Source organism: Sus scrofa, chromosome 9, assembly GCF_054392235.1.
Source record: "Sus scrofa isolate SSC_HxYL_T2T_F1_AM1 chromosome 9, Sscrofa_HxYL_maternal_Yorkshire_Landrace_v2.0, whole genome shotgun sequence".
In the NCBI taxonomy this organism is placed as follows: domain Eukaryota; kingdom Metazoa; phylum Chordata; class Mammalia; order Artiodactyla; family Suidae; genus Sus; species Sus scrofa.
Genome location: NC_139391.1, coordinates 9,588,948 through 9,616,079, shown reverse-complemented (window position 1 = coordinate 9,616,079; position 27,132 = coordinate 9,588,948). Strand labels below are relative to the sequence as shown.

Sequence of the window (27,132 nt, the reverse complement as noted above, 5' to 3'; positions counted from 1 at the left end):
CTCCCGGGCCATCCTGAGAAGCAGGTGCACTAATGGTGGGTAAACAGGCAGGCGATGTTCTGACCCAGGAAGGGCTGTTCATTCTGGCAGAGCAGAGACGCCTGTACACAAATAACTCTGCTACCAGGGAGAGTGTGATAAGGGCCCTAGAAACCTCTTTGCTGCCACAGCCACCTGCTCCTCACGCCTCCCTGCTCCCTGATGGCTGTTCTCACACCCAGGAAAGTGGGTCAGAATGTAGGGCGGGTGTATCTGAGGGTGAATGCCCCCTTTCAGGTCTCTACTCTACCCAGCCGGGCCGTGAGTGCTGTGGGGCAGGGGTGGGGAAAGGTATAGAGTTATGGGCATCTCTGTGTCCAAGACACAGTCCCAGCCATTCTCCTGCCGCCCGAGGGCCCATGGCTGCCCATTGCTTTCTGGCTATGGTCCAAGTTGCTCAGCCTGGCGTCTGAGACCCTTACATCTCGCCCAGGGCCTGGTGCATGGAGGTCATCCGTGGCCCGCCCTCCCCCCCGGTGCTCCTCGGGGCACTTGGGATGTACTTGGGGTTGCCCACTATCTCCCAGACTCCCCCAGTGGACTCGGTTGCCCTCCCCAAGCTTCCAGCTGCAGAGTGTTTTGGCTTCTGCACCTCTGTGTGTTCTTCAAGATCCGCTCAATGCCACCTCCCCCTGCCCCCGGAAGCCTTTCCTGACGGCCCCCCTCCCTCCCCCACCAGACAGAATAGCACGGTCCCACAACAGGGCAGTATTGTGAGTAGCTGAAAGCGTGGTCTCTGGAGAGACACTGCCTGGGTTCCGGTATCTAGCTCTGCACCTTACCAGCTGTTGTGACCTTGGGCAAATGACTTAGACTCTCCATGCCTCAGTTCCCTCATCTGCAAAATGGGGATGATAATAGTACCGTCTTAAGTGTTGCTAGAGAAACAAAGGCGGTCATGTTTATGACACACTTAGAGCAGTAACTGGCACCTGGTTTCTCTCCCGGATGAGTTTTCCGTTGTTGATTGAAATTAGTATCTGGAGGTCACGCCACATTCACGGTATTCATAGCATCCTTCTTTGACGGGAATTCTCTCACGCTCACAAAGCCGTGAATCGTCGCCAGTGCGCTCTCACTTCACTGGTATAAATCTGCATTCATGGGTCATCTCTCCAGGATGAGTTTTCTGATGTCGTGTAGGGCATACTTGGCTAAATGATTTCCCGTAGGTGGCCCGTTCATGGGATTTCCCTCCTGGATGAGTTTTCTGATACTGGCTTTGAGACTTTATTTAGGGGCTCTGAATCCCAGGTTTCTCCTTGGAAAACTGGGAATGTTTAGAGGGAATAATATAATATCTTGATGTGTGTGACGTTCTCTGCACAGCACCTGGCTTTTAGGGACTGCTCACTGCGCAGTGGCCATTGTGGCTGGTGGGTATCTCTAACTTGGCTGTGCCATGGTCATTTGTCAGCAGGGGCCATGAATTGTTCGTCTTAGTGCCCGCAGAGCCTGGCAGTGATAGGAACTGTGTGAATGTTTACCAGGTAAGTGAGTGATAAATGGGAGAGTCATGGGTCGAAGCTGAGCAGAGGCCCCTTTGGGTGTATCGGCTGTATGCCTGGCTCAGCCCGATAGTGGCTGGGACCTTGCCCCTATGAAGCATTTCCTAAGCCCGGTGCTTATTGATCCTGACAGCCAAAGCGAAGTATAGACAGAAGAAAAAATCCCTGGAGTCCACTCACCAAATCATCACCATCATCTTTTGAACCTTCATCCATCCTCACTCTTGACCAGTTCTCTCTTCGGGCATTCGTTCAGCAGCATTCCACCCCACCCGCATTTATTTCCTGAGCACCCACTGTGGCCCAGGCACCACGCTGTGCCCCGGGGATCCAGTGTCAATCACAGAAATAAGAGCTCTACCCTCGTGTAAGTTACGTAAGGGAAGCAGAGGGTGAGTAGACAGACCTTTACGACGTGCAGGAAGTGCTGTGACCGGGGACATGCTGAGTGTGGGAGTTGTGGGGCATCTCATCCAGCCTTGGGGGGCATCGGGGTAGGCTCCCTGGGGAAAGAGAGAGGGAGCAGAAGACACAGCGCAGCAATTCTAACAGCTGACACCGCAGGTCCGGGGAGGGATCTGAAGATTTGTAGAGCCGTGGACTCTGGATTGTAAAATCACGGAATCAAAGAGTCTAACATCAAAGGATTCAGAGTCATAGGATGCATGTTTTCTCTCTTTCATTTACAATATTTTTTCACCGAGACGTGAGACCTGTCTTGTCGGGGAAGCCCTGGGGTCTTCATGGAGTACGTTGTGCTCACTGCACAACACGGAAAAATAAGGCATACACGGAGGAGTGAGTGGGTGGGTGGACAGAGTCTCCTTCAAGCTCTGTTAATATTTAGTTACATTTCCTTTCCTTTCATTCATTTTTTCAGGTTTGTTTTTAGGTTTTGTTTTAAAAATTGAGGTATTCTTTACGTACCCTAGTACTCACAATTTCCGTGTAAAATTGAGTGGTTTTTAGTAGAGTCACAAGGTTGCATAACCATCACCACTGCCTAGTTGCAAAGCATTTTCATCACCCAAAAAAGAAACTCCTGCCCCTTAGCGATCACTTCCCATTTCTGCCTCCCGCCAGCTCCCGCCAGCTCCTGGCAACCACTACCCTGCTGTCTGTCTCCACGTAGTTGCCTATTCTGGACATTTCACATACATGGAACCCAACAATATACGGCTTTTTGTGTCTGGCTTCTTTTACCTAACATGTTTTCAAGGTTCGCCCATGTTGCAGCATGAATTAGTCCTGTTTCGCCCTTAATGACTGAATAATATTCCGTTGTGTGTTTATGCCACATCTAAAAATATATATTCATCGGTTGATGGATGTTTGTTTTCTTCCCACCTTTTACGGCTGTTATGAATAATGCCACTGTGAACATTTGTGTATAAGTTTTTGTGTGGGCATCCTTTTCAGTTCTCTTGGAGTCTACCTAGGGCTGGAATTGCTAGGTCATATGTTAACTTTATGTTTGATGTTAAGAGGAATCATCAGGCATTTTCCAAGGTGGTCGCACCACTTTACACGGCCACCAGCAATGTATGAGCAGGTTCCTGTTTCTCCACATCCTCAGTGGCCCTTGTTCTTGTCCTTCTTTTATTATTATTATTATAGTTGATCTCCAGTGTGTAAATTTCTGCTGTACAGTGAGGCGAGTCAGCTATACATGTATATGTATTCTTTTCCGTTATGACTTATCCCGGGGTCTTGAATATAGTTCCCTGTGCTCTGCAGTGACTTTGTTATGTATCCGTTCTGTGGGTAATAGTCCGTATCTACTAACCCCAGCTACGCTAGTGGGTGTGAAGTATCTCGCTGTGGCTTCAATTTGCATTTCCTCCGTGACTAATGATGCCAAATATATTTTCATGTGCTTATTGGCCACTCATATGTCTTCTTTGGAGACATTGTCTGTTTACATCCATTGTCTTGTGTTGTTTTTTTTTTTTTTTTGGCCACACCCTCAGCATGTGGAAGTTCTGGGGCCAGAGATCAACCCTGCGCCACAGCAGTGACAACACTGGATCTGTAACCCACTGCACCACAAGGCAGCTGTTTTTAATTGAGTTATTTGCTTATTTGTTGTTGAATAGTTCCTTCGTACATCCTGGATACGAGGCTCTTATTAGATATAGAATTTGAAAATATTTGCTCCATCCTGTGATTGTCTTTGCCCTTTCTTGATGGTACCCTTTGAGGCTCCAAAGTTTTTAATGCTGATGAAGTGTAATTTATCTACTTTTTCTTTAGTCATTTGTGCTTTCGGTGTCGTATATCTAAGAAACCATCGCCTTATCCAAGGTCGTGTAGATTTACATTTAAGTTTTCTCCGGAGAGTTTTATAGTTGTAGCTCTTACATTTAGATCTTTGTTACATTTTAAGTCAATTTTTGTATAAGGCATGAGGGAGGGAGGTCCAGCTTCATTCTTTTGCATGTGAATATCCAGTTGCCTAAGCATCATTTGTTAAAAGATTGTTTTATCCCCATTGACTTGTCTTGGTTCCCTTGTCAAATATCAGTTGACCATAAATATATGGGGTTATTTCTGGCCTCTCAGTTCTGTTCCCTTGATCTCTGTGTCTGTCCTTATGCCAGTATCACACACACTTGACTGCTGTAGCTTTGTGGCAAGTTTTGAATTTGGGAAGTCTGAGTCCTCCAGCTTTGTTCCTTTTTTTTCAAGATTGTTTCGGCTATTGCATTTCCATATGAATTTTAGGATTGGCCTGTCAGGTGGTTTTTTTTTTTTTTTTTTTTTTTGACCTGTCAACTAATGCAAAAATCCAGTTGTGATTTTGGTAGAGATGACATTAAATTTGTAGATCAGTTTGAGGAGAATTGCCGTCTTAACGTTGTCTTTTTGTTCTTTCTTTTGAGTATTTGTTGCATATAGAGTTGAGCTCCTGCTAAACATACTGTTTTGATTCCTGATTTATTCTGCTTAATATTCTCTCATAGGCATTTCCCTGTGTCATGAGAGAGGCAAGCTTAATTTCAGTACTATACAGAATTATAAACTCTTGCTTGTTGGTAATCTCCCGAGGAAGGTACTCTGTCCTGGGTCCCACATGAGGCCGGCCTCTCCCCACAGGCACAAATAGACATTGGGAGGATTGACGGCTCACAGAAAAGCAGCAGAATCAGAAAATAGGATTCAACAGGCTGTACAGTCCCTAATAGAGCACGTTTGTTTTAGGCACGTTCTCTGAAATAGTGGATTGGGACCATTTAAAAATTTGCAGCCTGACAAATTTTCAGTTCACCTGAAACAAGAGTTTGACTAAATAATGCTGACTTTTTTTGTATCAGCCCGCAGAAGCTGGTCTCCTGCAGTGACAAACAAACCCCAGATCCTAGTGCTTTAAGAACTTACTTCCTCTCTCAGGCTGCCCCATCTCCCGATCATCCAGCCGGAGAGCATCTCTGGGCTTTAAGTCTCTGGAGGCCCCCCCATCCAGATCACTGCTGGTTTCAGGGAAAGAGGAAAGGGGGTGTGGTAGGAGGAAGAATGCTTCCTCCTCCCCAGCAACATCTACATCCTAATTCTTGGAACCTTTGAAACTCTCGTATCACATGGCAGAGGGGAATTACATTGCAGATAGAATTAAGGTTGCTAAAATCAGTTGATCTTAAAATAGAGAGCTGTAGGTACTCATATGGGTCTTTAAAAGTGGAAGAAGGAGGCAAGAGGAGGTCAGAGCAGTCCCATGTGATAAGAACCACTTCTTTGTTTGTTTTTAATATTTTTAGGGCCGCACCTGTGGCATATGGAGGTTCCCAGACTAGGGGTCCAATCAGAGCTACAGCTGCCAGCCTACACTACAGGCACAGCAATGCCAGATCTGAGCCTCGTCTGTGACCTACACCACAGCTCACGGCAATGCCGGGTCTTTAACCCACTGAGTGAGGCCAGGGGTCGAACCTGCGTCCTCATGCATGCTAGTCAGATTTGTTTCCGCTGAGCCCCGACAGACACGCCAAGAACCCAACTTCTCATTGCTGGCTTTGAAGATGGAGGAAGAGACCTGGAGACATGGAATGTGGGTGGAAAGGGCACAGAACCAGATTTCCCCCTGGAGCCTCCAGACAGGAATGTAGGAATGCCCACATCTTGATTTTAACCTAGTGAGGTACATTTTGAACGTACTGAGAGAGTAATTTAAGCTGGTTTAAGCCACTAAGTTGTGATCTTTGTTACAGCCTCTGTAGAAAACTCATAGAAATGGCATGGGATATCACGCAGCCCTGAATTGCTTCTGCCCGGAAGTGGCATATGGCGGGTCTGCTCATATTTCCTTGGCCAGAGCAAGCTGCATAGGCATGTCTAAGTTCATAGGACTAGAAAAACTTGATGCATCCATCTGCCCAGCCTTCGAGGGGAGTGGAATGTTGGTAAATATAATATCTACTATATCCTTGCTAGCTGCTCCTTATGCTTATGTCTTCTGCTCTCTTCCACTAAAAAACAGCGCCACCACCAAAGAGCTGATGGCAAGTCTATAGGTTGATTTCATTGTCAACTAATGGGTCGTGGCCCCTGGTTTGAAAAACACTGCTGAACAGACCCTCCTCTGCCCAGGCCTCATGGACCCCATGACACACCCTGGGCATAGCTGATTGGCCCAGGCATGGGACACCTGACCGGAGCTGACCAATCCCGTTCCTCTCCTGGGAATTTGGAATTGGGCCATTCAACCAGTTAACAGTGGGAAGCTGAGCAGAGGCAGAATAGAAACAGGGTCGGAGTGAGAACCACACGCAAGCCCAAACGATGGAGGAGCAGAAAAGCCCTGAGTAAGCAGAGAGAGTTGGTCCACAGAGGCAATGGAGCAGCCACACCGAGAGCAGTGCAGCCTGGAGAACATGCAGCCCCAGGGGGAGAGGTGGAGAGAGAGAGCGGCCGCCTAAGAGGCTGATGGCTTCCCTGTTCCTGGCTCCAGCCCCCGTGCGTCCTGGCTACATATCCTTCCCGTGAGATTTTTGCCTCCTTATCATACCCCCTCCTTCTTTTCTTGATGGGTTTCTGTTCCTTGTCTCCAGTGAGTCTTAATCAGCTAGAACTCTACCAGTATTTCTTGTATGGGGCCCGGCTTTGGCTTTGAGGATCAGGCTTGGAGGGCACAGATGGGACTCGGGGGTGAAGCAAACCCAGCCATCCCACGGTCTAGAAATTTGGCTCTGACCTCAGTCTTGCATGATTGTGCCTGCTCTTCAGCGGGGACTGGCAGAAGCTGTCTATGAATGAGGTGTCGCACAGGTAGGGGTCCCGGTGAACTGGATGCACCCTTACAGGAGCCTTCTTCTGACAGCCCTGGGGTCAGGAAGCCACTGGAGTTGTTTTGGGGATGGTGTGGCTGTGGGACAGAGTGGAAAGGATGTGAGCTCGGGAGAAGGCAGCCACAGTTCACCTCTTTGAGCCTCAGTTTTCTCATCTCTGAAATGGGATTGTTGAAGCATCAACCCCAGTGCTGGAAAAACACTTAGAGACCTGACAAGGGCGTACAAGGCTGGAGGGCACGGGCAGCTGCTGCTGCTGCTGTTCGAGGAAGCCGCCAGCCAGCGACCAGCTTCCTGCGGAGGTGGCCCCGGGGGCTGATTGACTTGGCAGAGGTCCGTCCCCACCCCTGGGCCGGCTGTGCCTCCTGCCTCTCCTCACCCTCACGCTCCTTCTCACCCCTTAATCACCCTTTCTTCCTCCTTTCCTCCCGCCTCCTGCCCTCACTTGCCCTCTTTTCTGTTATTCTTGATGTTGATAAAAACACCTGCTTTGGGAAAGCGCAGCAGGGTTGGATGTAAAAGCCCAGCCTCTGGAGGCAGACAGACAGAACTGGGTCTGAATCCTGACTTATTAGCCCCTTGGTTGCTGTGTATTCCTGGGCAAATCACCACATCTCTCTGAATGTCAAGTTCACTGTCTATAAAGTGAGGGTTCTAATGCCCATTTCACAGTGCTGTGATGAGAAAGAACTCACTGGGCACTCAACCAATGCTAGTTCTAGTTCCTTCTTTTTTAAAATGTTAGTTCCTTCTTCTCTTTTTCCCTCCCCGACTGTCACTCCTCTCAGCTGGCCTCCGGCTGCCTCCCGTGGTCAGGGTCCCCCTAGTCCCTCTCAGAGGTCCCTGGAATAGCTTCTCCTGACTCAGTTACTTGTGGCCTTGGGCTTTTGTGGCCTCTCTTTTCCCTCAGACCCGAGGCTCCAGAGAGGTAGGCAGGCTTCTGGAAGCCTCAGAGGCCCCTGTGGTCTGTTCCTTCTCTGGTCTCCTCTGCAGGTCCAGCCTTAGCTTGGGAGCTGCTGGTTCGAGTCATATGATCTGTAATTTTTTTCTCAGTTTAGCAATTATTATACCCCAGCTGACTGTGGCATCTTTACACTCCAAACACGGATAAATATTTATGAGGAGGAGACAAGCCCAGAACTCCTCAGAGAGTTGGGGGTGGGGTGAGGAAGGTGATAAGTCCCTGTTTGCCAGCCAAGCTCAGACCCATCAGTGGTCCCTGGGGCCCCCAAATTAAGGGGTGGGGGTGATGGGGGGGCTATGGAGGCAGCACAGGACCAGCACCCCTGTCCCCTCTGGGGAGACCAGCTGTCAATGTGACACTGTGGGCCTCACCCTGCCTTGTTGTGCTGGATGCTGCTGGGCCTCCTGCTCCTCCAGGTTTTGAGCTGCCTGGATCCTCTCAGCACACGTGAGCTCTGTCGCTCTGTGTCTGCCCATCTCTTTCTGTTTGTAACACTTTCTCTCTCCCTCTCTTTTTGGTTTATTATTTATTTATTTATTTATTTATTTTTGTCTTTTAGGGCCACACCCCTGGCATATGGAGGTTCCCAGGCTAGGGGTTGAATCAGAGCTGCAGCCCCCTCCGGCCTACGCCACAGCCACAGCAACGCAGGATCTGAGCTGCGTCTGCGACCTACACCACAGCTCACGGCAATGCCGGATCCTTAACCCACTGAGCGAGGCCAGGGTTCGAACCTGTGTCCATGTGGATGCTGGTCAGGTTCGTTAACCACTGAGCCATGATGGGAACTCCTCTTTTTGGTTTGTTTAATCATCACTCATTCCATCTTTCATGACGCCCTCCAGGGCAGTGTCCCTCCCCGCTCCCTCCCCGCTCCCTCCTCCAACACCGTCTCTTGTTTCTGGGGCTCTGTCTCTCCCTTTCTTCTGTCTCCCAGCACTGCTCTGAGCAGTTCCGGGCTGGATGTTGGGGAATAGGTGAGGGGCCTCAGGCTCCAGGGGACCTCAGCTTGCTCCAGAAGGCAGAGGGAGCACTTCGCGGGAGTCAGGGACCACACACGCCTCTGCCTGGTTCCGCAGCCGGTGCTCCGCTCTGCGGCCACGGGCACGTCCCCTCCCATCCTGGCCTCGATTTCTCTGCTGTTCCCTTCACTCATTTGTTATTCACCCTCTCAACTTCTGGCTATTGAGTGCTGGCTACCTGCCTTTCATTAGCACAGATCTATTCAACACCTACTAGGAGCACCATTCTAGGAGCTTGGGACCTATCAGCGGACAAGAGAGACAAGCATCCCTGCCCTCATGCGCTGACGTTAGCAGAGAAGGCAGGCGAAACGCAGTTAGCGGGTCATTTAGGTAGTAGCTTGGGAAGAGGCAAGTGCCGGGAAAAGGGAACGCAGAGCAGAGAGGATTGGGAGCCCTGGATGGTGCCGAGAAGCCCCCGTCACATAAGGCCCAGGGCTGGGCAAGGGGATGGTGCGGGGACAGCAATCGTGCCTGGGAGGGAACTGCCCGGCCTGGTGGAGGCTGCAGGATAGGGGGAGCGGAGGGAGGTGATGCCCGGAGGCGAAGGTGGCGGCTGGCTGCGCCCCGGGGAGGATGGAGCAAACGAGCCCACGGTCTGACCTGCCTTGGAGGGACCCCCTCTGCCTGCTGAATGAAGACTAGACCGAGGGGCTGTCTCGGGGCCCAGGGGAGCTGCAAAGGCGAGCACGGCCGCTTGGGTGGGGGGCGCCTCAGAGATGGTGAGAGCTGATCGTGCCAGGCACGGGTCCGGCTCCCAGCGCTTGGATGGTGCTGGCAAGTCACTCTGGGTCCCTGGTTCTTCGTCCTGCTGAGGGACGGCCTGCAGGAGCCTTTTCCTGGGCAGGATGTGCTCACCAGGCCCTCCTGCTCTTTCTCTCCCCAGGGTGTTCAAGAAGGCGAGCCCCAATGGAAAGGTGAGTCTGCAGCACCCGCGCCCCAGCTCCCCCGCCCCCGCACCCCGGTCCTCTCAGGCATCTCTGCTGCCCATGCAGGACCCCCAACACCCGGAGGCATCCGAGGGGGAGACACAGCTCTGTCCTCAGGAGCCTTGACTACAGCGGGAGGGGCCCTCCCAGCACACTTCCTTCCGAGGGCGGTGGTACAGCCCCCCAGGACTTTAGGGGGCCCCTGCCTGGGTGTGGGGAGACATGGCCTCTCCCAGAGGCTGGACCGTGAGTGCAGTAATCGGAACAAGTGCCAAGGGCCTCAGGAGAACTGATTTCCTCTGGTGTGAGCGGCCCCTGGAGCCCCTCTTCGGAGCCCTGTTATCCGGGCAGCTGCCAGGGCCCGCCCTGCCCTCCTTCTCGACAGCCCCAGCTCCATCCTGCCTCCCTCTGAGCTCAGCAAGCAGATATTACTGGCATCATTCTGTGTCAGGTCTAGGCTGAGCCGGTGGGGATGGGGGCCGGGCATACTGAGATAAATGAGGCACAGCCTGGGCCCCTGACAGCCGGGGGGAGGCAGACACGGAAGCTGATGGCATCCATGTGAAGAGGCAGGTGTCAGATAGAGGGAGGCTGCGACCCAGCTGGGTGGGTGGGGAGGGCTGGCTGAGGAGGGATGCGTTTCCAGGCAAGGCGGGCTGGAAGGGGCTTTCTAGATGTGAACTCGTGAACTCACAGGGAGTCTGGGCGCCTGGGGGAGGCAGAGGGCGTGGGAGTTGAGGTGGGGAGGGGGCCGGGCTTGGGGCTTGGACTCCTGGCCTGGGCTGGTGGGTGGCAGCCTGTGTGGGCCTGCATTTCCCTTCTGTGCCCACAGCAGGCGTCACCAGTCACTGTTTGCCCTCCCCTGCTGAGCCGATTTCCATCTTGGCTTCCTTCTTAGCCCCCCTACCCCCCACCCCTGGCCCCAGGCCGCCCCTCCCAACCCATCCGAGCTGGAGCTGGCGTTTGGAATGGGACTCACGTGTCATTTTACCTCTGGGCCTTGAGGAAGCACCAGGGGGTTTTCAGGCCAGACTCCCATGGTTAGATGTGCATCTTAGGACAACCAGTCTGGCTCAGGAGCGGAGACACATCTGAAGTCGGGGTGGGGGGGGGCGCCCAGGCAGCAGCCCAGCCAGGGGCCCAGGCAAGGCTGGTCGTGGGGACTGAGAAATGTGATGGGGGGAGACTTGTCGGGGTTTAGGGGGTGCAGAGGAGTAGGAAGTATCCAGGGTGACACTCTGGACTCTAGCTCTGGAGTGCCTTCTCTGAAGGCTGGCCACCGAGTGAGACATGGCTCGCTGCCTCGGAAAATGAATCCTCCTTCAAGTGGCTCCCTGCAGACCACACAGGGGCGAGGAGCAATGAGGGGCTTGGAGCTCAGTGTTCAGAGCACCCCCTCTCGGTGCCCTGGCCCTGCTCTGGGTGCGCCCCCGGCCACCTCCTGTCCTTTGAGAAGCGCCAAGCACTCCCAATCGGCAGATTCCTTTGCGGCCGCCCCTCCGCCCCCAGTGGTGCTTGGTGACAACCCCCCCGGGCCTCAGTGTCCTCATCTGCAACATGGGAACACCAACATCTTGTCAGGGTTTTGGGAAGAACAGATGCTTTGCAAATAGTACAAGGACTTGCTAGTATTAGGACAAGGGCTCGGGTCCAAGTCCACTTGGGATTTGGATGCGAGTTAGGGATGGGTCCAGGGGTTTCGGGGGCAGCTCCCAGGGTTTCCTCCAGGGCAGGGGCCCACAGCTGCTAACGTGCCCTGTGCCTTTCCCTCCCAGCTCACCGTCTACCTGGGAAAGAGGGACTTCGTGGACCACATCGACCTTGTGGACCCCGTGGGTGAGTCCCTGGAGGCCAGAGGGGAGGGGGGAGGCGGGGCTGGCCTGGCCCCTTCCGGAGCCCGGCGTGTCGAGGCTGCCCAGGAATAAATAGCCTTCAGGTCTCCAGAGGGGCTGGGGCCAAGAAGAGGGCATGCGTGGCTTTTCGCAAACGCTCATCAAGCAGCTGCTTCCCTCGTCGGCGGAGCAGCACGTGAGAGGCGGTGGTGGGAAGGAGTGAGGTCAGAAGCAGGGACCGTGTCCTGAGGGCGAGGAGGATGACCGTGGCCACCGCTCCTCAGAAGGCCTTTTGTACGCCCAGCACTGAGGGGAGCTGCTGTATGGTTACCCCTGCTTTTCGGAGGAGGACACGGCACAGAGAGGTTAAGGAACTTCCCCCAGATCACAGAGCTGGTAGAACGAGGAGCCTGGGTTCGAAGCTGGACAGTCTGGCTCCACCTGACTGCAGCAGCTCAGGTCACTTTGGAGGTGCAGGTTAGATCCCTGGCCCACTGCAGTGGGTTGAAGGATTTGGTTGGCATTGCTGCAGCTGTGGCATAGGTCACAGCTGCCGCTCAGATGCAATCCCTGGCTTGGGAACTTCCATATGCCACAGGGGTGGCCATAAAATTAAAAAAAAAAAAAAAGTTTTTAGACACTGCTAAATATCCCCTTGACAGCAGGGTTGGGGGAGGGGGTTACTCCCCGGTTGGGACCCTAAGAACCTTAGCTCTCATTAGAAGAGCCCCGATCTTCCTGCCTCTTCCTGCTATTTGAAGATCACAGGCCCAGAATGACCCCTGTCTTACAAATGTGGACGGTGAGGCCCAGAGAGGGTAAAGATTAAAGAGGGACAGGGACAAACCCAAGTGAGACCGAAGAGGGTGACAGGCAGGAGAACGGGCCCTGGGAACCTTACGAGGCCCATTCCAGGTGAAGACATTGGGATGTGTCGCCCGGGGGAAAATTCCCAGCAAGCTTGTCATCACATCCCTGGGGGCCGTGCTGGGGCCAAGAGGAGTGGCGTGTGGTCCCAGAGCCCCCCGGGGCAGGGGAGGGGGCAGAGAGAGCAGAGTGACAGGCTTTGGCTCCGGGGAGGAAGGCCTTTGTGACCTTGGGGCAGGAGACCCGGGGAGTCCCTGGGGTCCTTGAACAGGCTGCGGGCTCCAGAGTCCTCCAGGCCCCTCTCTTCATGGCCTGGAGCAGGGGGACCCCGCTTTTCCTCTCCAGCCCTAGCAGGTGTCCTCTGAAGCTCACTGCTCCCTCTGCCTGATGCCCCCTTCTCCCTGAACTTGGAGGCAGGAGGCAGGACTCTGTGTTTGCCTGTGGCGGCTCCAAGGCGGGGCTGCCTGCAGGCGGTCTGAAGCCGGGGCCTTTGAGGGTCGTGGTGGGGGCGCAGGGGCCAGGGGAGGGGCAGGAGCAGGAGGGCTCTGGCTCCCCCAATGCACACAGGCACCCTGAGAACGGCTTGACAAGTGTCCACAGGGCACCCGTTTCATGCCAGGCCCTGTGGATCGCAGAGCACGCCAGAGCTGATCAAATGACCCGCAGAGAGAACTTTCTCCCTTACAGCACTGAGCTGGTTAGTTCTTCCCGATGCTTAACTATCCCCCTGGCTGCCCTTCAAACTTGGGGGCAAGTCCAAGCCCCAGCCTCACACACCGGATGTTTAAGGTCTGGGCCAGGCCCTCCTTCCTCCGCCAGCCTCCGGGATCAGCTCTCCAAGCCTCAGAGCAAGGCTCTTGTCGCTGCCACCATGGGCTGGCTGTCCCTTGGTCATCTAACTGATGACCGTTACGCCCTGGCTCCAGCTTCCCTCCCCCAGGGAGCTTCCGGGGGACCCCTTGTTAGGGGAGTGCCCTTGTCAGGGTCCCCCTCCTGGGGTTCCGCTCAGTCCCTGGCGCCCAGGCACAGAGGAAACCCCCCAGGAAAGGAGGGAAGGGGCCCGGCAGGCTCTGGACATGGGGTGGGCGTGCCCTTGACCAGCTGTGCCCTGGACCTGCCCAGCACTGGGGGCGGGGGGGGGGGTGGTGACCAGGAGCTCGCAGGGCCCTCCCTTCCTAATGTGGCCTCTGAGCTTCTCTGAGCGGCTGGCTGTGGGCCAGTGTGGGATGGGGGTGGTGGTGGGTTAGATGGGGGATGACAGGCGAGGGAGTGCCCCCAAACCAGTCTTTCTGGTCTCCTGGGGTTCTGGGCAGAGAAAACATCCTTTGTCTTCAGCTGGATTCTGCCCTCCCAAGGCCAGGCCTTGGGACATTCTCCATGGGGTCACCTGTGCCAGGCACTCTCCCACCCTCTGCACACATTAATTCACGTGGTCCTCACAGGAGCCCCGTGAGGTACGTAGCCCAGAATCAGAAGCCTGATCCCTACATCCCGCATCCAGAATCTTAGAGCGCTGCACCTTGCTCATAGGCTTGATACAGGATTTCACTAGCGGCAAACCTGACCTGAACCGAGGGGAGGCCATTCATGCCTTCGCCTCTCGGTGAACAGATGCCCGTGTCGCTGCAGGGGTGTTAAGGGGTTTGGCACAGAGCCTGCCGAGGACCTTAGAGAATCTGTGGAAGGTGTGGCCGTGTGGCCTTTCCGCTTGATATTGGGGTTTGGGAGCCAGCATAGTATCTCCCAGATGAAGAAACAGAAGTTATATAACCTTAGAGTTCCCATCATGGCGCGGTGGAAACGAATCCGACTAGGAACCCTGAGGTTGCCGGTTCGATCCCTGGCCTCACTCAGTGGGTTAAGGATCCGGCGTTGCCGTGAGCTGTGGTGTAGGTCGCAGATGCAGCTCGGATCCCGGGCTGCTGTGGCTCTGTGGACCCTTAGGCCTGGGAACCTCCATATGCTGCAGGTACAGCCCTAAAAAGCCAAAAAAAAAAAAAAAAAAAAAGGCAAGTTAAACAACCTGTTGGGTCTGTGAGGCTGGCCTCGGTGGGGGTGGGGGGCATAGTGGACTCGTCTCCTGGGAGCTGCTGGCCTCCGCCTCTTTTTCATGATGCTTTTGGACAGACAGATGGGTGGGTTTGAATTTAACTTGGTCTTTGGGGCTCAGAAGTTTGAGAGGTCAAGTCTGCTCACTCTCTGTTTTTCCTGCAGATGGCGTGGTCCTGGTGGATCCTGAGTATCTCAAGGAGAGGAGAGGTGAGCTGTCCCCCCCGCCAGCCTGTCAGGGGGCCTCTCCTCCCCCAGAACCCCCAGTCCCAAGGCCTCCCTGACTCCCAGACAGAACGCTGGCAGGAGGAGAGGCAGCAAGCCGGTCCCTGTCCCTCCCCACTGGCTCTTCCTTTGACAGCTCTAACCAGCGTCAGAGCAGGTGCTCTGGCCTCGTCTGGCTGGGCGGCCGTGGCCACGCCCCCTTTGGGAGACCCTCTTAATGCCCTTGGCATCCACCCACCCATCCATCATGCTGTCGGGAGGCTGGGAATGCAAACAGGGTAGGAGTTAGGCCCTCACTCACTGTCCAGAAGAGAAGACTGATTCCTGGGGGGGCGAAGGGATGGTCCGAGGTCAGCAGGAAGGCGGGAGGCAGGGGTTGGGCGGGGCAAGCCCTCATGACTTCGGGACACCACCCAGGCTTGTTTTCCCCCGACTCCACTCCCCTGTGCTCCTTCCCGGCCCCTGTGAACCCGTCAGAGCCCCTTCGCCCCCGTGCCCTGGGCTGCTGGGTTGGGAGGGGTGGGGAAAGCTGAACGGACCCAGCAGTCAGCCCCCGCCTCGTCCCAGGGGCCAGGCCCCTGACGGCCCCCCCCCTCCCTGTCCCAAGGGCAGCGCGCCCTTCCCCGGGGAGGCGCCCAGGGACAGATCCATGCCTCTGGTGGAGCCAGTCCCAGGGCTGGGGCGCGTGTTGGCTGCTCCCCGGCCCCCCGGCCCCTCCTCAGTGTCCCCTGCCCCCGCAGTCTACGTGACGCTGACCTGCGCCTTCCGATACGGCCGGGAGGACCTGGATGTCCTGGGCCTGACCTTTCGCAAGGACCTGTTTGTGGCCAACGTGCAGTCCTTCCCGCCGGCCCCCGAGGACAAGAAGCCCCTGACGCGGCTGCAGGAGCGCCTCATCAAGAAGCTGGGCGAGCACGCCTACCCTTTCACCTTTGAGGTCAGGGACTGCCAGCCCCCCGGGGGCCCCATTCCAGAAGCCTCACCTCTAGCAAGCCCCCTGGGTGGCCCCCCCTCCCAGGGGGCAAACTGGGGCAGCTGCTCCGTGCCACCCAGTCCCCCAGCGTTCGCTGGCCAGGGCGCTGGCACTTAACACCGCCTGGTGAGTGTCTCTTCTCTGGGCACTGCCAGGGGGCGTCACCTTTAACCCCTGGGCTGATCCCCAGACCCTCCTGAGTCCAGGTCATTGGTGGGGGGAAGAGGGGGATGGGCCGTCTCCTCCCTCAGACCTGCTGCCCACGAGCCGGCCCCCACCCAGCTCACAAATGAGGAGGGCGAGATTTCCCTGCTCGGCTCCCTTTCCACTCCAAGAATCTGGAGTTTCAAGTTTCCTGTTTCTCAGACTCTGATTCTTCGATCAGTGAAATCTCCCAGCTTTCTGTGGGGGTCAGAGACAGAAAGAGCCACCCTCTCGTGGTTTCCTGTGGCTGCTGTAACAAACCACTGCAAACCGGGTTGTAATTAAACCTGCAAATTAAAACACAACTGTGGTGGGAGTTCCTCTTGTGACGCAGTGGCAACGAATCTGACGAATACCCATGAGGATGCGAGTTGGATCCCGGCCTCGCTCCGTGGGTTAAAGATCTGGCGTTGCCGTGAGCTGTGGTGCAGTTCACGGGCGAGGCTCGGATCTGTGTGGCTGTGGTGCAGGCTGGCAGCTGCAGCTCCGACTTGACCCCCAGCCTGGGATCTTCCATATGCTGCAAGTGTGGCCCTAAAAAAACTCAAAAAAATCCCACAAAGGTGTTATCTTACAGTTCTGGAGGTCGGAAGTCCACAACAGGTCTCACTGGGCTAAAAATCCAGTATCAGCAGGGCTGCCTTGGTTCTGGAGGCTCCAGGAGGGACTCTGTTTCCTTGCTTTTTCCTGCTTCAATTTCACACTCTTTGGCCCCAGCCCACCGCTGGTCCATCTTCAAAGCCAGCAGGGGCCCAGCCTGTCTTTCTCGGATCCCATCTCTCTGATGCTGACTTCTCTGCTTCCTGCTTTCACGGTTAAGGACCCTGTGCTTACATCAGGCCCACCTGGATAATCGGGACCACTCTCCCCATCGCGGGAGCCTCCATCACACCTGTAAAGTCGTTTGGGCCGTTTAAGGCAACAGTGCTGGGCTTTGGAGAGTAGGAGGTAGACCCCTGGGGGAGGCCACTTCTCTGCCTACCACAGCGGACTTCTTGGAAAGACCTTTGCCGCTCTCCTTCTGTGGGGCCTGTGCTGGGCTAAACCCTTAGATAAAGAAAAGCACTGAAATTCTTGGCTTTGCTGGAGGGACCTCTGGTCTCACACGGGGCGTGGCCCGGCGTGGTCTGATGGCGGAGACGTGGCCTGTCCTCTGAATTCCCTAGTCTGATGGAAGGAGCCTGTCCTGAGGGGCCCCTGCTCTGATGAATGGGGGGTGGGGGTGGGGGCGGAGACCCAGGGAGGCCCGAGGTGAATGTGACAGGTCCGTCTGTCCTCTTCACAGATCCCTCCGAACCTCCCATGCTCTGTGACGTTGCAGCCGGGGCCTGAAGACACAGGGAAGGTGGGTCCCCCCAAGGGAGCATCTCTCTGGGTCCAGGACGCTGTGTCCCCAGTCCCCACCTTCTCTCTGGGGGTGCTGGAACCCTCCCTGTAGACACCTCCTGTGTCTAGACCAGGCTGATCCCACCTCAGATGAGGAGTCTTTTCAGATGGGGCGACAGGTATGGTATCATCCTTGCCCCCTGGCTCAGTGATGTGCCCAGGGCCTCTCCTGAGTCACTTGCCCTTCGGTGTTGGCTGCAGAATGTTCTCTGGACAACGGTCGGGCCTCACAACCTTGTGTGGAGGTGCACCCATCACCATTTCTCAGGGGGGGAGACTGAGGCTCGGAGAACCTCTCAGGCCTCAGATCTGCGACATGGAGGTGATGGGACCTGCCTTGTGGCGTGTCCGGAGGGTGGAGTGAATGCTGAAGGGCACAGCGGTCAGTGCGGGGTCCGCGTGCAGGCGGCGCTCCCTGCGCGGGGCTGCCGAGGTCCCGCTGTCCTTGCTGGGCGGCTGCCTCGATGTGGACAGGAGTCTTCAGAGGAGCCGGTCAGGGAGCAGCTCCGTGGGAGGGTCGGATGGGGGAGGCAGCCCTGCACTTTTTCCTTTGCAGCGCAGTGCACGGTGCACGAGAGGGCTCAGGCTGTGGGAACATGTGTTCCTGTCCCGTGGCCTTGGTAAATGAGGGCAGGCCAGCCGTGCCCACAGGAGCCTGCCCTCTCCAAGGCCCTGTGCTCAGAAACCCTTCCCCACAGGCCTGCGGTGTGGACTACGAAGTAAAAGCCTTCTGTGCAGAGAACCTGGAGGAGAAGATCCACAAGCGGTGAGGAGAGGCAGCTTCGGCCGCCTGGGTGTGGGCTGCCTGCTGGCCGTCGGGGGAGACAGGATCGGAAAAGTCCGAAGAGGATAGAAGGAACAATGCCTGGAAGTGTGTGAGGAGGGGCTGCATTCCAGCCTTGGGAACTCTGCAGAGGGCACAGGGGAAGGCTGGCAGGTCGGGAGGGCTTCCTGGAGGAGGTGGCTCCGTTGCTCTGGCTCAGGCCTCAGCGCTTTGTCCTTGGCACCACTCTGTACCCACTTCCTTCATCTCCCTGCCTCTAATCTCTTCCTCTCCAGACTTCGTGTCCTTTAATTTGTTTTGGAAAAAACCTGAAATTCAGATTGTTTTCAACAGTGAGCAAGATGTTTCCCCTGCCATTCTGGCCCAACTTCCCAGTTCTCTTGGGAGGCCATCAGCAGGGGGTTGGGGGTGGCAAGGGGGGTCGGGGGGGAGGGGAGGGAGCTGTGTCCGTGGAGGCCCCTGAGCAAAGGAGGGAAGTGGAGAAGGTGAAGCTGCCCAGGGCAGAGAGAGGAGGAGGTCAGCCTTGTCTCAGAGGAGGGAAGCATTTTACTGGAGAGACACAGCCCTGGCTGGACAGAAAGCCCAGACCAGCTGCCGGGAGTAGCTGGCCCTTACCTCTGGGGTGAGCTGCCCAGCCCCGCTCCCATACCTGCCCCTCCTGGGCTCAGACTGCGCTTGGCCTCCTGGAAGGGCTTAGCCAGCAACTCTGCAGCCCCTGCCCCCAGTCACCGGCGCTGCAACCCCTTGGTGAGTGGGCCAAGTTTGCCACCTGGTGGTTACATGTGGCATTGCAGGCGTCTCCCACTCCAGCCTGGCAGCTCATGTGCGTGGCGAGAGGGAACCCGTCTCCTCTGCTTCTCTGTACCCTTTTTCTTCTGAAGACCTGAGACCAGGAAAAAGGAAGGGGGTTGTAGGTTGTGGTAGGGGGTCTAGCCAGAGCAAGGCGGGGGAGGCAGCCCTGAGAGCCAGCACTCTCAACCTGCACCCATGGGACATTTTAAAGCCACGCCAGAGTTACCCCTTAACATAATACAGCAGCTCGCACTTATCAAGAGCTTATTATACACCAGACACAGTTCAAAGTGATGGACACGTACGAGCTAATTTAATCCACACAGCAAGCGTAAGAAGAGGGTCCTGCCATTGTCGCCATTTTACAGATGAGGAAACTGAGGCCCAGGGGTTCATTTACTCAAGGTCATGCCGTTAGTAAGGGGAGGGCTAGGACTTGAATCCTGGCTGTCTGGCTCCAGGGAACGGAGGTGGCTTCTCTGAGAATCAGGGATGCCAGCACACCCAGCCCCCACGGAGACTGCCTGTCCTGCTGTCCTCCCTGAGCCCCGTCGCCGGGCCACCCTCATCTCACTGAGTCTTTATCTCCTTTACTGGTCCTCGTCGCCTGACTGCATATGCGTCCTTTCCCTGAACTCATCACCTCCTCAAGCCCCCCGTTCTTCCTGGGGCCCTTGTCCCCGTGCACATTTTTATTTAATAAATACTCAGCAGGTATTCAGTACATGGCGGCCGGCGTTGTCGTAGGTACTGAGAACATAGCAGTCAACGATTTAGACAGAAACGTCTATCCTGAAAGAGCTCACGTTCTTAGGTGCCATGGGGACGCAGGAAGTGAAACATAGTCGCTTTCTTAGCATCCTGCTGGCTACCAAGACACAGAGCCACATAACGTGCTGCCACGGGATGGCTTGGCCCCTGATGTGGTAGGAGTTCAGAGCAGTTGACCTTGAGGAAGGAAGGTCAGTTGACCTCGGGGAAGGAAGCGGATGAGGGCGGAAGCTGGAAGGGGATGTTATAGGCTGGGACTGAGCGTAAGCAAAGCTTCAGAAATAGGACCAGATAGGGAGTTCCCGACGTGGCTCAGCGGTAATGAACCCAGACTAGCATCCATGAGGACGCAGGTTCTATCCCTGGCCTCGCTCAGGGGGTTAAGGATCCGGCGTTGCCGTGAGCTGTGGTGTAGGTCAAAGACATGGCTTCGATCTCATTTGCTGTGGCTGTGGTGTAGGCCGGCAGCTACAGCTCTGATTCGACCCCTCGCCTGGAGCCCTCCATAGGTCGCAGGTGCAGCCCTAAAAGAACAAAAAAAGAAAAGAAAAGGAAAGAAATAAGACAGACTATCAGGGGCGATAGTGAGAAAGTAGGGGGAGCTGGGGGACGAGACGGAGGGGCTTGAAGGGGGACCAGATGGTGTCAAGGCCACATGCCCACCTCTGGGTTTTGGACCAGGTTCCAAGGCCGCGGGAGCCATGGCAGCCTCTTAGGCCAGAGAGGGATGTGAGGGTCGCAGGGCAAGGGGTGGCGGCAGGTGACCGTGGTGTCTTCTGCTCTGCCATCCCCTCTAGGAACTCCGTGCGTCTGGTCATCCGGAAGGTGCAGTATGCCCCGGAGAGGCCCGGCCCCCAGCCCACCGCCGAGACCACCAGGCAGTTCCTCATGTCGGACAAGCCCTTGCATCTAGAGGCTTCCCTGGATAAGGAGGTAGGGGGCTCGGGCTTGGCGGGGGGTGGGGGCTCTCTCCCCGGGGCGGAAGCCTCGGATCCCAGCTCTCGGGGCCTCTGGGGCTCCTCGGTAGGAGCTTCCGCCCCCAGCCTGAGGACCACAGGGCTCGGGATCTGAGACCTCCCCTGAGGGATTTGGAGAAGCCTCCTGGGGACGAAAGGGGTGGCCCTTGACTTCAGAAGTCAGAGTACCCCCAGCGGGGTCCTGGGTCCTGGCCCTCCCCCTGCACCCCCATCCTCCCTAGAAGCGTGAGCACCCTCTCTTCCTCTTGGAGTGGGGGCAGCTGAAGGCAGGCTCTTGGGCCAAGATGCGAGTCGAGGCTCTTCAAGGAGGCTTCAGAGCTGCTTCCCCGAGTGAATGGGTCAGTCCTTCCCCACCTTTCTCCAGCTTCTTTCAGACCCTCCTGAGTCTAAATTCCAGGCAGCCGGAACCAGCTGGGCTTTGATATGTCACCTGCTCCAACCCCACCTCGTACAGGGCGGTTCCTTAGGTAACCTGTCCAAGGTCCCACCGCTCTGATCCTCATTATTTTTATTGTTACTGTTGTCATTACGCCTGGGGACCAACCCAGGACTGGAACCCAGAATGGTCACCCTTTAACTCGTCATCTTTCACGGTCCCACAAAGGCACTTAAGTCTAACATGCCTGGTGGCTTAGCATCAGTGGGAAGTGTCTGATGAAGTTGGGGCCCATGTCAGAGTGGCCAAGGCCTGGGGAACCCCAGGAGAAGTCGGGGATCGGGGGGAACCTCCTCTCCCTTTCTGTCACCTCGAGCTTTGGAATCCTCCCAACCACCCCTCTCCCTCCCTTCTCACGCCCCCCAGATCTACTACCACGGAGAGCCCATCAGCGTCAACGTCCACGTCACCAACAACACCAACAAGACGGTGAAGAAGATCAAGATCTCGGGTACCCGGGCGAGGGCCAGCCAGGGGGTGGCCAGGAGGGACTCTTCCCAGGGGTCGGGGTAGCCGAAGGCTCCTCCTTTGCTAACAGCCTTGTAAATAACTACTGGCCCGCGGGGAAGCGCAAGGCCGGCTCTAAACCAAGGGTAAGGCTTTTGCGGCTGGTAGCACCGGCCACTTATGGTCGGTAGTGAGTTTACTGCTGAAGTCCCTTCTTCCCTTAGTTCCCTGGGTTCTGGGTAGAGCGGTCCCGGAGGGGGAGATGTTTGGTTGTGGAAGAGAACGGGCACGTGGGGCTGCCCTTCGGGGAGAGGAGGGGTCCGCCTCCTGCGGAAGCGCCCGGTGGACTCTGGCTGAGGCTGAGCACCCCAACTCGGGGAGCCTGGGATGCCTGGGAGCTGCACCCCGGCTCACCCCACCTTGCTTCCCTCTTCCTCCCCAGTGCGCCAGTATGCAGACATCTGCCTTTTCAACACAGCCCAGTACAAGTGTCCGGTGGCCATGGAAGAGGCTGAGTAAGTGAAAACAAGCCCAGCTCTTGTGGGGGGGAGGGGTTGGGCGAGGAACGGAAACCACTACAGGTCCACATGGCTTTTCATCACCTGACAGAGGGCCTGGCCTCAGATGTCCTTGAGCAGACGATCCTGAACAGGCTTTTAGCAATTAGCCACTTGGTTTAGCTACACAGAAATGCATGCTGCATGCAGGCAGAAGACCCATGAAAGAGAAAAAGACAAAATAAAAGCTAGTGAATCTATGAGGATGGGGTTAGGGAAAGAAGAGAATAATTACACTGTACCAGAAACCTAGATTGAAAGGTGGGACTTTGCTTTGAGCTTCCTGGCAGCCAAGGCAAAGAGAGTAAGGCAGTAGGGTCACAGCTTTTCTTGTTGGATAAAGGAATGATCCAAGTCATTGCGTAAAAAGGGTTTGTGTGGGAGAGTAGAAAATAATTATACCAAACTAAATCTAGTTCGAGGAAGGATGCTGTGGTTGAGCAGGAAACTTTGTCCCAAGTTTGTTAAGGCAAGAGGAGAGTTTTTTTTTGTTTTGTTTTTTTGTTTGTTTGTTTGTTTTGTTTTGTTTTTGCTTTTTAGGGCTGCACCCACGGCATGTGAAGGTCCCCAGACTAGGGGTTCAATTGGAGCTGTAGCCGCCAGCCTACACCACAGCCACAGCAACGCCAGATCTGAGCCATGCCTGTGACCTACACCACAGCTCACAGCAATCCTGGATCCTTAACCCACTGAGTGAGGCCAGGGATTGAACCTGCAACCTCATGGTTACTAGTCAGATTCCTTTCCACTGCGCCACAATGGGAACTCCAAGAGGGGCGATCTTATGTGAAACATTTTTTCTCACTCAAAAGAAGTAGATGGTCCTATTAGAAGACATACCTCTTTTTTCTCCTGCCCTGCAAATAATCTTTTAGGGCAATTGCATTTCGTGTAATTTTTCATGTATGTGTGTGTTTATTTACATACAATAACAGTATTTTTGTAATCTAAAAACATTTTTAAAATGTTACTATCTGGTCTTTGAGATTGTTCTTAATACCACGTAGGAAAACAAGTGATGATTGGATCAGACATGTCCCTGTTATTGGATATTTCTTTTGTTTTGTTTTATTTTGTTTCAGTCTTTGCTTTTTGACACCCTGATTTTTTCTTTTTTTTTTTTTTTTTTTTTTGTCTTTTTGCTATTTCTTTGGGCTGCTTCCACGGCATATGGAGGTTCCCAGGCTGGGGGTCAAATAGGAGCTGTAGCCACTGGCCTACCCCACAGCCACAGCAACGTGGGATCCGAGCCGCATCTGCAACCTACACCACAGCTCATGGCAACGCCGGATCCTTAACCCACTGAGCAAGGGCAGGGACCGAACCTGCAACCTCATGGTTCCTAGTCAGATTCATTAACCACTGCACCACGACGGGAACTCCTGGATATTTCTTATATCCAGTCTTTTTTTTTTGGCTATGGCGTGCAGCAGCTTAATGTGGGATCTCAGTTCCCAGACCAGGGATTGAACCTGGGCTGCAGCAGTGGAAATGCTGAATCCTAACCCCTAGGCTGCCAGGGAACTCTTGATACCTACTCTGTTTTTTTTTTTTTCTTTAGGGCTGCACCCATGGCATATGGAAGTTCCTAGGCTAGGGGCTGAATTGAAGCTGCAGCTGCTGGCCTACACCGCAGCCACGGCAATACTGGATCCTTAACCCACTAAGCGAGGCCAGGGCTCAAACCTGCGTCCTCATGGTTGCTAGTTGGATTCAGTAACGCTGAGTCACAATGGGAACTCCCTGATACTCACTCTTGATTTTAAAAAAGTCAAAGCCACAAGGCATAGATTAAAAGAGAGAAGTGGGGGACGAAATAAAACGAATCTAGGCCCAGAGTAACATAAAATCCCCAAAGAGTGGAAAATCTCAGCCGTCCCTGTGTCCCCAGCACCTAAACTAACAGCCCTCACTGAGCCCTCACTAACAGACTCTCACTGAGAGTCTTGCTTAGTGCTCATGAACCCACCCCCCCACCATTGGGGTTGCCGCTGCGCCCCCCTTCCCCCCTCCCCCATGCAGAGGAGGAAGTGGCCCAGACAGATGTGAGTTGCTCAAGCTCACAGAGCTGGCCAGTGGCTGAACCCAGGCCCCGAGGCCAGCTCTGTCATTGTCGAAAAGGGGGATGGGGGATGGAGCCGAAGCAGATGAACACTTAGCAGTCCAAGCACCCCCCCCCACCCCCCCGCGATGGATGTCGATGAGGGGACTCCAGTAAGGGTTTCGTCGTCGTCGCAGAACCTCGGGGGCGGGGACATGGGTGCTCACTGCACAAATCTTTCAGTGTTCCTGTATGTTTGAAATTTTGCATAATAATATGTTAGAAAAAAATAATAAAGTCTGCTCTCTCCACTAAAAAATTACCCTCGTCAAAAACAGCAAGGCTGCTAAAAAAAAAAAAAAAAAAAAAAAAAAAAAAACCAGCAAGGTGCCAGTGGTGCACTGAATTTTTTAAAACGTTTGGTGGTTTGCACACCCCGAATGAAGTCCTTGGGTCATCTCAGTGTCTGCTGTTTGCCTGTGGAGCAGAGATGCGCCCCTTTTGGGTGACAGGGGTGGGCCTGGTCCCGTGGGTCCTCCATGGAGAAGGGGCTTAGAGCAGGGCCAGGCGGCCCCGTGTCCTGGCTGGGCTGGCTGCGAGGCTGGTGTTGGCCTTGGGGAGCCATCTCCGTCCCTGCCTCCCTTCTTCCCAGTGACACAGTGGCGCCCAGCTCGACGTTCTGCAAGGTCTACACGCTGACTCCCTTCCTGGCCAACAACCGAGAGAAGCGGGGCCTCGCCCTGGACGGGAAGCTCAAGCATGAGGACACGAACCTGGCCTCCAGCACCCTGTGAGGACCCGCCCTCCCTAGCCCCAGGCTCTCGGACGTCCCCCCTGCCCTGGCTCCCCGCCTCCCCCTCATGGGTCCACACCCAGCACCAGCCCAGCCTACCCTCTCCGCAAGCATGGTCCAGGGTCCGTCCTCAGGCCCTTGACCTGCCACCAAAGCTTTCCCCCAGCCCCCACTTCTATCCAGGGCTGCCCCAGGGAGAAAAGTGGACCCCTGGACCAGGCTGTCTTAGTGCTGGGCTCTGCTGGCTTGCCTAGGGGAGGGCAACCTGGAGAGGCTTCCTGTAAGAGGCAGTTGCCTTGACCTTGTGTCTTCAGTTGGATGGACTGTGTCCCCGAGGCAGAGCCAGGCTGGAAGGAAGAAGGCAAGGGAGGGAGGGAGGAAGGAAGTGGCTTCTGGAAGGGTCCTAACAGGAGGGGATGAACCGGGAAGTGGGCTTGGGGAGTGTGGAGAGATGAGGGCAGTGAGCTGGGCTAAACCACGCTCGGGGGTGTCCCTGGAAGGCAGGGGTCCGAGCGCCATATGGTCACTCCTACCCCAAGGTCACCACCTTACTCTGGTGGAGACATGGGGGTGCGGGGATCCATCTTGCCTGCCCGAGGGGGTCTGGCTCTCCCCGGGGGGTTGACATGCCTCTGCAGCCCAAACCCTCTCTCACCAGCCCCTGCATGGCTCCCCATTCCCCTCCGAGCCTTGGCCTCCTTCCTCCTCCCTGGCTCAGATCCTCCCTGCCTTCAGCACCTAGTTGAGGCACCACTGCCCACAGGGTCTCCCCTGGTACCTCCTCCCCTCCCCTCTCTGAACACGGGCGCTGACCCCAAAGCAGAGCGGGATGAGCCACCCCTCACCCCACTGCTGGGACTCAGGCCCCAGGAGGGGAGGTGGGGGGGTTCCCAGGGCCACACAGCCAGACTTGGAACCCAGGGCTCTGGTTCCCGCTCCCTGAGGGCGGCCCTTGCCTTTCTCACACGCTGAGTGGCTCCTGCCCCCAGCACAGCCCGCCCTGCCGCGTCCCGCCTCCCGACTCCCGTCTGTCATCGTGCAGGTTGAGGGAAGGAGCCAACCGGGAGGTCCTCGGCATCATTGTTTCCTACAAAGTGAAGGTGAAGCTGGTGGTGTCTCGGGGCGGGTGAGTCAGCCCAGCCTCGCGGCCGGAGTGCCCTGGGGAGGTCCCGGAGAGCCACACCACGGCCCCCTCGGCCTGTCTGCTGGACCCTTTGGCTGCCCTGTTGCTGCTCTTCCTCCTTCATGCTCCTCTTCCCCCGCCCGCTTCTCCCTCCTGCCCCTACTTCTCTTCCTCTTCCCCATCTGGGTCTGGGCAGGGGGGGGATGGGGGAAGCTTCCTCGGAGTCTGTGCTGTGGGGCCTCCAAGCAGGTGCCATGCCCGTCATCACATCTCAGGGCACAGCGCCCACCCCTGCTCATGCCCACACTCATCTGCTGGGGAAATGGCACCAGGCGCTCAGAATCCAGAGCTGGATTGGGGATGTTCTGACACTCCCGTTTTATAGGTGGGGAAACAGAGGCCCCAACGATAACCCCAACACATTCTGAAATTTCCTCCCCTAATCTCAGGCCATGGGCTAAATTCTGGGGTCACTGCTGTGAACCAAACATAGTCCCTGACCTGGAGTGTAGCCTGGTGGAAGCTCAGAAAGAACTCCCACTTTCCCCATATATGGCGCCTACCTGTTGTTATAAATCTAGAATTGGGCTTCCTAATTTGTCAGAGGGATTTTGTTTGAATTCATGAACTTCAGTGGAAAGATTGGAAAGCCGATAGCATTAGCCATTGAATCCCCTTTGTTATTAGAATGTCACGTGCAGGTGGCACTGTGTAACACCAACCACATATCATAGGACAGCTCAGAGTCCCAAATCCCAAATCCTGTGGCCTGGGACTCTTGCAGGACCCAGCGTCTGCCTCAGGCTTCTAGAGGAATCCTCAGGGAATCCTAAAGTGCCGCCTTCTGCCCTTGGACGGCCTCAGCCTCCCCAGGGCAGGTGACTCGGGGCTTAGCTTATAAGTCTCAGCTTTTAGGTCTCCTTTATAGATGGTGACCCTGGGGCTCAGCTGGGCCTTGCAGGGCGTTTGGCTGAGCAGGGCCTGGGTCTCAGTTCCCCTAGCAGGGCTCCTGTTCTTTCTGTGCCTTCCTGGCTGAGCAATTTCAGCTGCACGGGGTGGGGGGGTGGGGTGGAGTGGGGCCCAGGTCTTCTCTTCCCAGAGGGGAACTGCGGTGGTGAATGAACGTGCTTT

The 27,132-nt window shown here is 55.6% G+C and overlaps 1 protein-coding gene across 13 annotated transcripts in view; it reads left to right on the top strand.

The window, feature by feature from the left end:
- The window catches only part of ARRB1 (arrestin beta 1), an 80,515-nt gene that overhangs the window by 41,136 nt on the left and 12,247 nt on the right, over positions 1-27,132 (top strand). For 5 of the 13 annotated variants that reach the window (XM_021062515.2, XM_003357198.5, XM_021062516.2 and 2 more), the window contains exons 2-12: positions 9,702-9,732; positions 11,520-11,580; positions 14,658-14,702; positions 15,458-15,654; positions 17,180-17,239; positions 17,979-18,046; positions 20,425-20,560; positions 21,407-21,491; positions 21,930-22,002; positions 24,738-24,875; positions 25,921-26,004. In XM_021062515.2, the coding sequence (XP_020918174.1) occupies positions 9,702-9,732; positions 11,520-11,580; positions 14,658-14,702; positions 15,458-15,654; positions 17,180-17,239; positions 17,979-18,046; positions 20,425-20,560; positions 21,407-21,491; positions 21,930-22,002; positions 24,738-24,875; positions 25,921-26,004 (978 nt within the window). Of the gene's footprint in view, positions 1-4,295; positions 5,945-6,277; positions 6,524-9,701; positions 9,733-11,519; positions 11,581-14,657; positions 14,703-15,457; positions 15,655-17,179; positions 17,240-17,978; positions 18,047-20,424; positions 20,561-21,406; positions 21,492-21,929; positions 22,003-24,737; positions 24,876-25,920; positions 26,005-27,132 lie in introns of those variants that run through there. The other 8 variants (XM_003129664.5, XM_013979140.3, XM_084975259.1 and 5 more) reach the window with 4 other exon arrangements.